The following is a 13,656-nucleotide window of genomic DNA, read 5'->3' on the forward strand; positions in this document are numbered from 1 at the left end:
TCTTAAACTTGTGGGACATTACTGAATAAAATAAGAGTTACTTGAACACCAGCACTGTGATAATATGAGAGCCAACTGATAACAAAGAAACTGACCAAGTGACTAACAGGTTGTTAGCACATTCAGTGTGGAGACACTGGGATGGACAAAGAGAAGATTCACAACCCAGGCTAGATGGAATAGGAGAACCTGAGGTTTGATGAAGCCACTGAGAACAGTGTGTAATTTAAAACTCAGGAATTGTTTACTTTTGAAATTCTTCTATTAATATTTTTATATCTCAGTAGACTGTGGGAAATTCACACCATGGAAAGCAAAACTGTAGATTGGGTATGGGACTGCTAGATGCCACACATTTACTCACTTATAAAATATAACATAAGCCTACATTAACTAAATTACCAATAATTCAAATTACAGCTAAATATAATCATAAATACAGAGACCAGATTTCAGTGTCCAATTAGGATTAGGTATAAAATAAATGTTTCTTTATTAAATTGAGCATGGCCTTCTCTTCTTCCCTGGCTTCTGCCAGGAGGGGGCTTGCTGTAGCCCTGCGTCTCCAGGGCGCATGGCCTTCGGACCACCTGTCCTAGGCTACCTGGCCTAGATGCTCCTCCATGTGGCTGGTTCCTGGGGCTTGGTATGAACCCAGATTTACCTCTCTCTCTTAGATAAAGCTCTCTCTCCTATGATTTCCCTCACTGAATAAAAGCCTAAAATGTACCATGCTGTCTCATTTATTGATGCTGGTATTTAGAATTCTTCTCTAAATATTAGGCAAGAACCCTCTTGGGCTTATTAATATTGAGGATTTATTAATAAGCATATGGTGATATCATATGACACCCCAAATTCCAGTAACATATGTGGCATCCCAGATGGCACTTCTGGGGAACTTTAGGGGCCACATTTTGATATATATTTTAGGGGGTCATTTTCTGATATCATATGGGGACCACAGAGGGACTTACAATTTTTAAGAAAGGATTGGCTTTTAAGAAATTTTAAAACTAGGCAGCATGGTGAGAGCAGACTTCCTGTGGCTTCTGACCCTATCTCTCTGCCTGCACCCTTTCCCTCCTCCATCTGGGTTGGTGCTTTCCCTGCGCACCCAGCCATGGGAACACAGGACTCCAAAGTGCCCGCCCTGCTGGGTTGCACTCATGGACTGTGCTGGGAAGGGCGTATCTTTTTCTTCTGCCCTGGTGCTGGCTGCAAGGCAGGGATAGGATGGCCAGACTTGCGGTATGAAGTGGCTCCAGATCTAGGCACCACGGCACCCTGGATCTGGCCTCCCAGTTTCAGGTCCACTGGAGGGTGACCCACAGGGAGCTGCACTCCCACCCATGTCTCCAGCTAGCCCACTCCCTACTGGAATGTAAAGGCGGCAGCCATAACATGCTCTAAGCAAGCTGAGATGGGTGCAGGGAGAAGAGTATAGTGTGGTAATCAACCACGTGGACTGAGGCTAGAGCCACCCTGCCCTGGGGGAGAAGAGCAGCTTGCTCACGCAAGACAAGCAAGGTTTTTTTCTTCTTTCTCTTTTGTTTTGCTGGTAGCTTTCAAAAAGGAAGGCATGGGTTGGGTTTTTTTCGTGGTTTCTGGCTTTAAGGACTTTGGTGTTGTTGCTACTGCAATGTAATAAGAAGATAAAACAGATTTACATGGAGGAAAATCTCCTAAAGATTCTAGATTGGTTGCAGTGTGTTTCAAAGACAATTTACGTGCTTTTCTAAGGTTAAGTTGTTAACTAGTATCAGCAGCTTAAAAAAGTTCTAAAACATTTCTCCTTGTCCCTGGGCCTTATCATACAAGCTTTCAATGCTAATTTCAAGTTGGAGAACTGGTCTGGTTGCTTAGAAACCTGCTAGCGTCAGGGAGGAGGAGCTTTAAACATGGAGGACACTCAACTTCTGTCGTGGAGGGTGGAACTTCCGCCCTCACAGAAAGATGGGCAACAGACTCTGTCCCAAGATGGTAGCCCCCATGGCCCACCACATGCTACATGCCTGATTAATAGAGAAATGTATATTGTCATGTTTTTATTATTTTAATTGGTTTATTTTCACCTCTGTGTGAGATTTTAACAGTCTGGAATGGTGTTTCTCAGACGGGGTGGTTTATTTTCACATCTGTGTGGGATTTTAAGTTTGGAATGGTGTTTTTCAGACTGGGGTGGTTTATTTTCGCTTTTGAAACGGGATTCTAACAGTCTGGAATGGTGTCTCTCAGACTGGGTGGTTTATATTTCCTTGGTATGATATATATGCATTAAGCTCTATAATAGGCATAGTAATGAAAGGAGCCAAGAGCCACCATAAAAAAATGGGGCTCCTGAGACAAACCGGTTCACAGAGAAAGCAGTCAGCTACTAACCAGAGATACACAGAACACCTGCCTTGTAGATAAGCCCCTTCCCTACGCTTGCTCAAGGTTAACAAAGAAAGCTGCAAGGCACGTAGCAACCTATTCCTCTCTCCTAGAAACCCCCTCCCCTAATGTATCCCTTTGACCTAGTACTTTTCCACCGACATTACCACTTTTAGACTGCCATACAAGGCCCGCTACTGAAAATTATCCAATGAACTTACGCCAGCCTATAATATGTTAATTTTGTGGTTTTGCCCTTTAAAAGCTGTGTGAGATAGCTGCTCGGGGCTCCTCTCGCTTGCTTGCTGCTTGCAGCAGCAGGGGGCCCATTTGTACAAATGAAATAAAATTACCTCCTGCTCTATTGCATCGTCTGGTCCGGAGTCTGTGTTTCTGGGGTCGTCACAAGAGGACACCGCTTTTGGGGTCCTACAGTAACACTGAGATGTCAGATTACTGGTTAAGGTAGATGATCAGAGATATAACTGGACCAAAGCTTAGCCCTATTTACCTCCTATCTCCCCAGGTTACAAGGTGATTTAACTATGGGTAGTTCTACATCTGCTCCTTTGGAGATTCCCTGAAAAATCTACACTTAATAATTGGGAGACCCTTCGACTAGATGGGATAAAGGAATTATAGTTAATACAATGTATCCAAGCGAAATGCTTAAAAATAATTAAGCTCATGAAGAGCTGTGTCTGTTTTTATTTTCTTTGTCCTACAGAGAGACTGTAAATCTGTATAGCTCTACATGCATTCTTACCGACTTACTTCTAAGGGTACAGTTTAAAATTTGCTATGGGATCGCAAATCCCCTTGGGCTAGATGGTAATGGTAACATCTTAAGTTTTAAAGTGATCATATAGGTGGGATTAAGTGTTAAAGTAATCATGTTTATAGGATCAAGTGTTAACTACTAATAATAATAAAGTTAAAGAGAAGTAAATGCTCCAACATGGGAAGGAGTCTGTACAGCAGACTCATAGAGTGGCAATCACTTTAAGTAGCACTCAAAATCAGCCCTAAAGGCGTTCTGGTCTGGCTGGAAAGCCCACGAGAGCATTTCAGGCGTGGAAAGCCAAGACACTTGTGCAAAAATGTCCCTACGTGGAGAACCTCCCTGGGTGAGACCCCAGTGGGAAAGAGTGGCCATCAAACAATGATGTACTTTTCTCCAGAGGGAGGCGAGAACTTCCACTTTGTGTATGGCCCTGTCTGAATACTGATGGAGTTGCGGAACTCAGAAGGCTTCCATAGCCTAGGCAGCTCATGTCAAAGGCCTCAGGTGATCACTGACGAAACACATAAGAGTGTCAATTGTTAAATTAACAACAGGAGTCACTGTGTACTAACTTCCCATGTAGGACCTCTATTCTCAAAAGAGCTACAGTATTAACGTTAATGGTAAAACTTGATCCCAAAGATTTGCTTTGTTCTATTGTGTGATATTATGCATCATAAGTTCTGGTTATGTCTAAGTGTCAAGCTCCATTGCCTGTATTCCTAGGTATTTCTTTAAAGTTTATTAAGTGCATCAAATGTAAAACCTTGGATACATGTCTCTCTGTAAAATTCCTATCTCGTATGTTTTAACATAGAGTCAGTTATTTAAAGACAGCCAAGGAGATTTCTGAGAATGGCAAAATTCTGTGGACTTTGGATTCCAAGGTTTGGATTCGAAGCTTTTGTGTATAGCTTTAGAGACGCCCTGATACAGACCCCATACTGAAAAGGGTAGCTGCAAAAGTTGTTCCAGAGAACTAAGGAGCTTCTAACTAAAAGCTCCAGTATTGGGAGTTGCCGATGACAGGATTCTATGGAATTTGAATTCCAAAATTTGGATTCCAAGCTTTTTTATATAGCTTTAAAGAGGCTCTGATGCAGACTTTGTACTGAAAAAGGTAGCTACAAAAGTTGTTATGGATTCCAGGATCTGGATTCTAAGCCTTGTGTTTGCTTAAAAGCCTCTGAAACAGACACTGTGCTGGACAGGGGAGCTGCAAAGGTGTTCCAAGGAATCAAGGAGTTTTAACAAATCTCTAACATTAGAAATTCCTGAGCAAGCCATTCATAAGATCCTCTTCAGATCAGTTTCAGTGTAATTGAAAGGGACCTTACCAGGTCCTACTGAACACGACTACCTCCGTGAAATTAGGACTAAACTTCTACCTCTTAAGTCTTCACAGGTGAATGGGAAAGACATGCCTGACTGCTCCTATAAGCCAATCAGAAACCTTCAGTACTTCAAAGCAAAAAGGATAAGTAAAACTTTTGCCTTTGTCTCCTTAAGGCAAACATGCTGTACCTACCTTTCTTGATTATCTCTGGGAACTGTTATTGAGGATAAAGCTACCTAATGATTTCTTCTGTTGTTATTCTATGTACTCAAGCTAAATGGGTTTATAATCTACATAAGGGTAGCCTATCACTACCCACTACCTGGAAATCTATAAGATACCTTGTTTTCATCTAAAGGGGCACCCCACCTACAATTGGTTTTGCTCCAGTTTTGCCTTTGCTAACTAACAACTTATATGTTTCAGAACTCGAACTGACCATGCAGGGGACACAGACGTTGGCAATGACCAAGACTGCTCCAGCTCACAAAACAAATTTGTTAGATAGAATAGACAGAGACTTCCAGACCCTGGATAGGCAGGGCCTGCACTACACCCCTCATAAGCAGCAAGCAGTTACAGAAGAGATTATTCGACGCCCATCAACTTTCCTTAGGATTAAGGGGATGGAGTCTCTGAGGGGGGAATGAATTAGGCAGGCATACAGGTTAAAATCGATTAGGTTTGTGAGCTGGAAAACCACGCCTTCGCCATGCCCCCGTGTGACCTCACGCCCCTACCTGATACCTTCACCATGCCCCTGTGTGACCTCATGCCCCTACCTGGCCACACCTGAGTGCCCACCGGCCAATCAGGTTAATTAACCACTCCCCTTTGAAAGTGGTTAAAAGCCCTTCTGTTCTTCCCTGGCCTCTTGCCAGGAGGGGGCTTGCTGTAGTCCTGTGCCTCCAGGGTACGTGGCCTTTGGGCCACCTGCCCTAGGCTTCCTGGCCTAGATGCTCCTCCATGTGGCTGGTTCCTAGGGCTTGGTATGAACCCAGATTTACCTCTCTCTCTTAGATAAAGCTCTCTCTTTCCTATGATTTCCCTCACTGAATAAAAGCCTAAAATGTAACCAAAAAAAAACAAAAAAAACAACTGAGCATGTAGATGTCATTTTGAGAAAGGCAAATATTTAAAAGAGTAAGATAGATTCCTGCACTCAACATTTAAGAAACAGTCATTTTCATAAAACGATGCATATATTGGTAAAATTTTCTTTATCTGTTTAATCTGATACATGTGAAGTTTAATGATACAGTTTAGATTACTCTCATTTCTGAATGTAATATGCTTGTTTTAAGGCAAAACTTTCCCCAAAATCTGGCCAGAAAAAGAGAGGGATTATTTACCATACTTGTACACTCATAATATGTAATTTAAGAAGCATTGCTGAATAGCAAATATTCCATGTAAAATGGGGTCTTATTTGGCCTTGAAAAAGAAGTTCTGACACATGCGACAACAGGGACAACAGAGATGAACCTTGAGGACATCATACTAAGAGAAATAAGCCAGGCACAGAAGGACACATATGTGATTCCAGCTATATCATCTACCTACAACAGTCAATCTTACAGAGACAGAAATGAAAACTGTGGTCTCCAAAGACTAAGAGGAGGTGGAAATGGAAGGAGCTTCAATTTTTCGAGAAGAAATATACTGGAGACGGATGGTAATGATGGCTACACAAAAATGTGAATGTATTGGAGGGTGGCAGAAAAACATGTGAATATATTTAATGTCACTGAACTGTATTCTTGTTTGACATTTTAATTTATGCATTTTCATTTTATTTGAAAGATAGAGCTATCCTATCTGTTGTTTCACTCCCCTAATGCCTGCAACAAGCCTCCTGTATGGGTGGCAGGGATCCAAGCACTTGAGACTTCATCTCCTGCCTCCCAAAGTACACATAAGCAGGAAGTTGCAAGAGAAGCCTACACAGGGCTTTACCCCATGCTCTCCAATATGAAATGTGAGCGTTCCAAGCAGTGACTTCACTGCTACACCAAACACCCACCCTATGAACTGTACTCTTAAAATGGTTAATATGGTAAATTGTATGTTACCTCTATTTTACCACAATTTTAAAAAATTATATACAAATAAATATTTGAGCAAAGTAAACTGTCTTTAACAGATGTAAATGGAAGATTTTTTTAAAAAGCCTAGTGTATGCTGCTTAATTGGGGTGATTTCCCAGTATTTGTAATACATGTCTGAGTAATCAGAGCTATGGTAAAGGAGAAAATCCCGAAAAAGCTACCTCAGCAGCTACCCTCTCACCCTGCTTGCACATAACTAGCAGATAATCCTAATTCAACTAGCATGAGTTTCTGGAGACTCCTCTGAACATTAAATGTATGAGAGTGGCTGGCTGGATTTAGTCACATATCTAAACATGTATAGAACTTCTAATTGCTGAAAACCTCTATTCTCTAAATGTCCATTTGTTTAGCAAAGACGTGCACAATGTATAAATGTATACTAACATAGTGCTTCTCAAACTAATATATACATATTATATAAGCAGCATATGCATACTTGCATACACTATATATAATATGTATATATAAGATATTTATATAATAAGTAACAAGCTAGCTCTGCTAACCAGTTCAGTTTCCTTACCAGACAAGAAGGCAATATCTTGCATTAAGAAGTGACTGATATCCTTTACACGAAGGAACAGCTCAGTTTCTGCAACAAACGAGAAAGGGAAGAAAACAACATCCATGTTAAAGTACAGTTAGAAATACACACGATCTCTCGTTGTGGTGGAAAGAATTCTGAGGTTCCCACTGAGCTGTGTCCACAGATGACTGCTGATCTTTCCCTCTCTCAGTGACATGGCAAGGAAATCACACTCATGGACATATCCCTGGGTACTTAAGACCAGTGACCTACTCCTCAAAAATCTATGCTGGGACCATAAACTACTCTCACTCACCAGAAATCCAAGGAGCAAAGGTGCTGACTGTAGGACTTCTGGATTTATTTGAAGGGTAGATAGTCATATGGAAACACTGTAGCCAACTATCTTCTACTTCAGATAATGTCTTTCATTCTACAAATCTTTATTACCAGTACAAAGTGTTTCTAAGATCTAATTTTGGGGATCCTTAAAATAACCCTGAGGTACATATGATTATCCCATCTTAGATAAAAGAGTCTTAGGAAAAGACCCTGAGAAAGTACAATATAGTGGTTAAACATGTGGGCTTCTGAGTCAGATAGACCTGAGTGCCAATACCAGCTTTTTGCATTTACTGGCTATACAAATATGGGCAAGTTACTTAACCTGAGTCTCAGTTTCTTCATCCAGAAGCTGGGCGTAGTAATATCTACCTCACAAGGTGTTATGCCAAATAACTGTGAAATATCTAGCATAACAGTAAGTGCTCATAAAACAGTACTATATTGGGGCTGGTGCTGTGGCACAGTGGGTTTAATGCCCTGGCCTGAAGTGCTGGCATCCCATATGGGCGCCGGTTCCAGACCCGGCTGCTCTACTTCCAATCCAGCTCTCTGCTATGGCCTGGGAAAGCAGTAGAAGATGGCCCAAGTCCTTGGGCCCCTGCACCCACATGGGAGACCCAGAGGAGGCTCCTGGCTCCTGGCTTTGGATCGGCGCAGCTCTGGCCATTGTGGCCAATTCGGGAGTGAACCAGCGGATGGAAGACCTCTCTCTCTCTCTCTCTGCCTCTGTTCTCTCTGTGTAACTCTGACTTGCAGATAAATAAATCTTTTAAAAAAGCCATTAGTATATTAACTCATTTTTATCATTACAAATGGAGCAATGTTCATGCATTGTTCAGTGGTTTTAGTTGTCCCCAATCTTAAGTGTTAACTTGTAAATATTCAATTCTAGTGAACTCTACAGGAGCCAAAAATCAAAGTCCAATACCTGCCTATGGTCCAGGAACAAGAATAATTTTCTTTTGAAAATAGAAGAAAATAGGTCATCAAACTAGGCTATTTTGGATTGTTTTAATGCCTGTAGTTCCACATCTCTTACTGAAACCATATTTTCCACCTGCTATCAGATGCAAAGTACCTTCAAAGTCCTGGTCTCTTGTGGTGTCAAGCTGATGACCATTATCCTTCTTAGTACTTTTCAAATCATACCATGTGGATGTGGTTTATTAAGGTCAATCTTTTCCAAGGGATTTAGAGAAATAAGTTTTCAATGGGTCACACTATGGAAGATGGTATCTGCTACAAAATGCCCCCCCAACCTTTGAAACATAAAGCAATTAACACATCAGTGTTCATAAGCTGCATGCTGCTACAAACTTGCAGTTTGTCAGGATATAAAAACAAATTTTTTTAAAGATTTATTTATTTACTTGAAAGTCAGAGTTACACAGAGAAAGAAGGAGAGGCAGAGAGAGAGAGAGAGAGAGAGAGGTCTTCCATCTGCTGGTTCACTGTCCAGTTGGCTGCAACAGCCGGAGCTGTGCTGATCCAAAGCCAGGAGCTGGGAGCCAGAAGCTTCCTCCAGGTCTCCCATGCGGGTACAGGCGCCCAAGGACTTGGGCCATCCTCTACTGCTTTCCCAGGCCATAGCAGAGAGCTGGATCGGAAGTGGAGCAGCAGGGTCTCAAACCAGCACCCATTATGGGATGCCGGCACGGCAGGCGGTGGCTTTACCCGCTATGCCACAGCGCCGGCCCCAAAACAAATTCTTAAAAATGTCTTATAATTAAATACACACACACACTCCAGATGCATACCAGGCCAACTCATGCACATTTACATTTGCAATTATTCTTTCAATGCAACATGTTTCCTCGGATAAGGAAATGTGTTTTTAACAGTCACAAGTATGTGTCACAGACTGATATTTTTAGGCATGGAGATATGGAGAAAGGATAATGTAAAAAGAACTAGAACTCTCTGCTCTCTAGAGCCTACCTTAGTAGCAATTGTTAGAACATGTTCAAGCTTTTCAATGACAGAGCACCTGACATACAAATATCCTTGCATGTTAACAAGCCCAATTTTGTCCGCCGCTTTGATCAGTGGGAATACTATCAAAACAAATTGACTAATTTAATGCAGAGGACAGATCTGGAGATAGTAATGTGGGCAACTGGATTCCTCTCAATACCTTCCAGACTCTTGCATAGCTATAGAAATTATGTCCATCACTCTACAATTTAGACATTCATATAGTAAGAGAGCTTCGGGGAATAAAAGAAAAGACTGTGGGTTGTGAGTGGGAGGACCAGGATTTAGTGTTAACTCAGTCTCTAAGCTTCTGTGAAAAGTTGAGCAAGTCAGTCCCTATCCCTGGCCTCATTACTCACATTTTAGAAGTGAGGGCAATATACCAATGGTTTCTAAGATCCCTTACATCCTACAGGATCCAGCAACATGGAAAATTCATAGATAAAGACAGCCATACTGTTTTCTATCCTAAAATGTCTTCCATAAATGTGCCAATAAAATGACATTTCCATACTAACGAAAAAGGATCAAATGACTGTTAAGAACAGATGTTGCAACTTTAAGAAATAATCATGTTTTGGGAAAAAGAACAGAGGAGGAAGAGATAACACAGGAATCGCAACAGAAGAGTCTTATGGAGTTATCAGTGAACAGTCACAAAGAACAAGTTAAGATTATTGAGAACAAAGAGAAACAGAGACTACTGATTTTGGAGAAAATTGTGACACTGACTTACACCTAACTTTGTATCTGACTCTGTTGAATTTCCACACAGATTTTCCCCTGAAATACAACAGTAAGACAAATGGGATTTATAACATTCTTCTTGTTGACCCTTTAAATTCTTTTACTCCAGAGCATGAAAAATAAAAAGCCTGGATCACCAAAGCTGGTTCAAGTTCACATTACAGAATGTTCCTTGTTGTCCAGATTCACATTTGACAGGAAGCTGGTCATGCTATCTCATGTAGAAAGTTGAATTATTCACAAATAAAATAGAGGACATTCCCAGAATAGACATATGTTGTGGAACAGTAGATCAAAGCCTTGGGTTGGTTGCCGTGTCTCAAGAGTACCACTTCCAATACAGCACCCTGCTCATGCGCCTAGGAAGGCAGAAGATGGCTCAAGTACATGGGTCCCTGTTCCCTATGTGGGAGACTGGGATGGAGTTTCTGGTTCCTGTCTTGTGCCTGGTCCAGATCTGGCTGTTAGGGGGCATTTGGGGAGTAAACCAGCAGAGGTGAGATCTCTCTCTCTCTTTCTCTCTTTCACTCTCTTTTTCAAACAAATTGATCAGTCTTTAAAAAAGGAGTATAATCACTTTACTTTGAACTAGTTGCCAAGTCCAAACAGGACTTGTTGAGAAGCCAAATGAAGAGCTCAAACATAATAGACAATTTGATAAACATCATTGAAAACATCCTAGTAGAGCAGATTGTAATTGAGGAACTTGGGCTAAAAAATCATGAGCTTGTACAATCAAACACAAACAGGCACAATCTAAAAATAAAAGACAAGAAAGCTGCTTGCCAAATCATTCATTCCATACATATGATCAGAAAGCAAATGAGTCAATATCTTATTGACTTGAGTATAATCACAAATGTATAATTGATATTTATTTTATAATATAAAAGGCTGTTTTAAAAAATAAAATAAAATGGCCAAAAATAAGTAAAAACATGACTGTCTACAAAACTAAACAAATCAAGAAGGTATTTCTACAAATTAGGATGCAAGCTCTGAATTTAGACATTGAATAAGCCCTAAAAGTTGTGAAAATACATATATATTTAGAATGATTCATGGATAGAAAACATATGCATCAAATCCATTGCTCCCTGTTAATTGTGTCACATGCAGAAATGCAGAACACATGCCACCTTGATACAGGGTGAACTTTTAAGTTTTAAAGAATTATTTTTGCATTACCCTGCTTTTTAAACAAATATTTATTGAGCACCTAATATATACCAGATACTGTTCTGAACTAAGCTGCTTTTAGAAAGATGTTCTGGGGAAAAGTGAAGGTTCACAAACAAATAAGCTTGTGAAATATTGGAAGTTAAACATATTGCAGCATTTCCTACTGAATACACATGTATACTCCTTGAGCATGAGTATATGCAATGTTTTCCAAATCAGATAGTCCTTTGGTTGCTATAAAGCTATAAAAGACTATAAAGCTATAAAAGACTATAAAGCTATAAAGACTCCATATGAATAAGCACTTTTTTATAAATATCAGAAATATCTAAGGATGAAATGTCAGCCGTGGAAGGTATAAAGCCCTTTCCTATCAAACACAGTGCCACTCTGTGCTTATGCTGCCAGAGAGGACAATGGCATTTGGTTCAGTGATTCAACTGCAACTGTCCCACATCAAAGTGCCTGAGTTTGAGTCTTGGCTCCATTGCTAAATCCAGATTCCTGCTAATGTGCACCCTGGGAAGCAACAGAGGCAGGCTCAAGCACTTAGGCCCCTGCCATCTGAGAGGGGGAGCTTGGATGAAGTTTTGGGCTCCTAGCTTCAGCATGCCACAGCTCTGGGTTTTGTGGGCATTTCAAGTGTGGACTAGTAGATAGGCAATCTCTCTCTGTCTCTACTTTTCAAACAAATAATTTTTAAATGTATGTAGTTGGATTAGAAAAAAATGATCTGTTAAATCCTACTTTTGTGGGGAAAATAATATTTTTAAAAGTAAAGCAAATTAGTATCTGTAAGCATTCCCATGTTATGGAAAGTATATTTACTTTGCATCCCAGAACATAACAATAATAATTTCAACCCTTCAGTTTTAATTCATAGTGACACTCTCTCATGCTCATTAATCCCGTCTCTGGTGTTTCCTTCTGCTATTTTTATAGATTTGATTTCATTATGTGAAAGTCAAGGAGAGAGAGAGAGAGACAGAGACAGAGACAGAGATAGCATGCTCCCATCCACTGGTCCATTTCCCAAATGCCCACAATAGCAAGGCCTGAGCCAGATGAAAGTCAGGAGCCCATAACCCCATCCAGTTCTCCTATATGGGTGGCAGGGACCCAGGTATATGGACCAGCATCTGCTGCCTTCCCAGGGGCATTAGCAGAAAGCTGGATCAGAAGCACAGTGGCCAGGACTCAGACCAGCACTGTGATATGGGATGAGGGCATCTCAAGTGGCAAGTTAATGCACTGTAAACAATGCCCACCACTAAGCAGACTTTTTTTAAAGGAAGAGGAAATGTAGTAAATTATTACTAAAAGGTATTAACTGTGCATGTAGTAATTTCCAGGCACGGCACAAAGCACATTATATGCAGTTTTGTTGAACTTAAAAGTAATACTTGCAGCGGGTGGTACGCAGCACTGCGGCACAGAGGGTTAAGCTGCCACTTGGGACACCCACATACCATATCAGAGTACCTGGGTCAAGTTCTGGGTACTTCAAGCTTCCAATTAAGCTTCCTGCTATTGTGTCTGGGAGGCAAAGGATGATGACTCAAATGCTTGGGCCCCTGCCACCCATTTGGACGGAGTTACTGATTCCAGGTTTTAGTGTGATCCAGTCTTGGCTGCTGCAGGCATTTGGGAGTAAACCAGTCCATGGAAGATTTTTCATTCTGTCTCTCCCTGTCTCTCTGTCACTCTGCCTTTCAAACAAATAAATAAATCTTTTTAAAAAGTAATCTTGGGATGGATTTTTGCATAGTAGTTAAATTTCCAGTTGAAATGCTGTTTGAGACACCCTCATCCCATAATGGAGTGCCTAGGTACAATACCCAACTCTGGCTTCTGACTCCAAATTTGCAACACTGCAGGCACTGGGAGTTGACAGTGATGGCTCAAGTAGTAGAATTCCTGCCACCCACGTGGGAAAATTGTATTGAGTTACCAGTTCTTAGGATCAGCCAAGCCCTGGCTATTGTGAGTATTTGGGGTTGAACCAGTTAATAGAAGGTGTGTGTGTGTGTGTGTGTGTGAGAGAGAGAGAGAGAGAAAGAGAGAGAGAGAGAGAAATATTAGAAAAGGAAAACCAGGAGCCAGCTCTGTGGTGCAGTAGGTTAATCTGCCTGAGGCACTGGCATCCCATATGGGCGCTGGTTCTAGTCCCGGCTGCTCCTCTTCCCATCCAGCTCTCTGCCGTGGCCTGGGAAAGCAATAGAAGATGGCCTAAGTCCTTGGGCCCCTGCATCCACATGGGAGACCTGGAGGAGGC

General features: G+C 41.2%; 1 protein-coding gene across 10 annotated transcripts in view; it reads right to left on the reverse strand.

Moving 5' to 3' along the window:
* The window catches only part of MCF2 (MCF.2 cell line derived transforming sequence), a 126,170-nt gene that overhangs the window by 95,278 nt on the left and 17,236 nt on the right, over positions 1 to 13,656 (reverse strand). For all 10 annotated transcript variants that reach the window (XM_089323856.1, XM_089323857.1, XM_089323853.1 and 7 more), the window contains exon 2: positions 7,131 to 7,199. In XM_089323856.1, the coding sequence (XP_089179982.1) occupies positions 7,131 to 7,199 (69 nt within the window). The remainder of the gene's footprint in view (positions 1 to 7,130; positions 7,200 to 13,656) is intronic.

Source organism: Oryctolagus cuniculus, chromosome X (assembly GCF_051225735.1).
Source record: "Oryctolagus cuniculus isolate XC-2025 breed Fujian yellow rabbit chromosome X, ASM5122573v1, whole genome shotgun sequence".
Taxonomy (NCBI): domain Eukaryota; kingdom Metazoa; phylum Chordata; class Mammalia; order Lagomorpha; family Leporidae; genus Oryctolagus; species Oryctolagus cuniculus.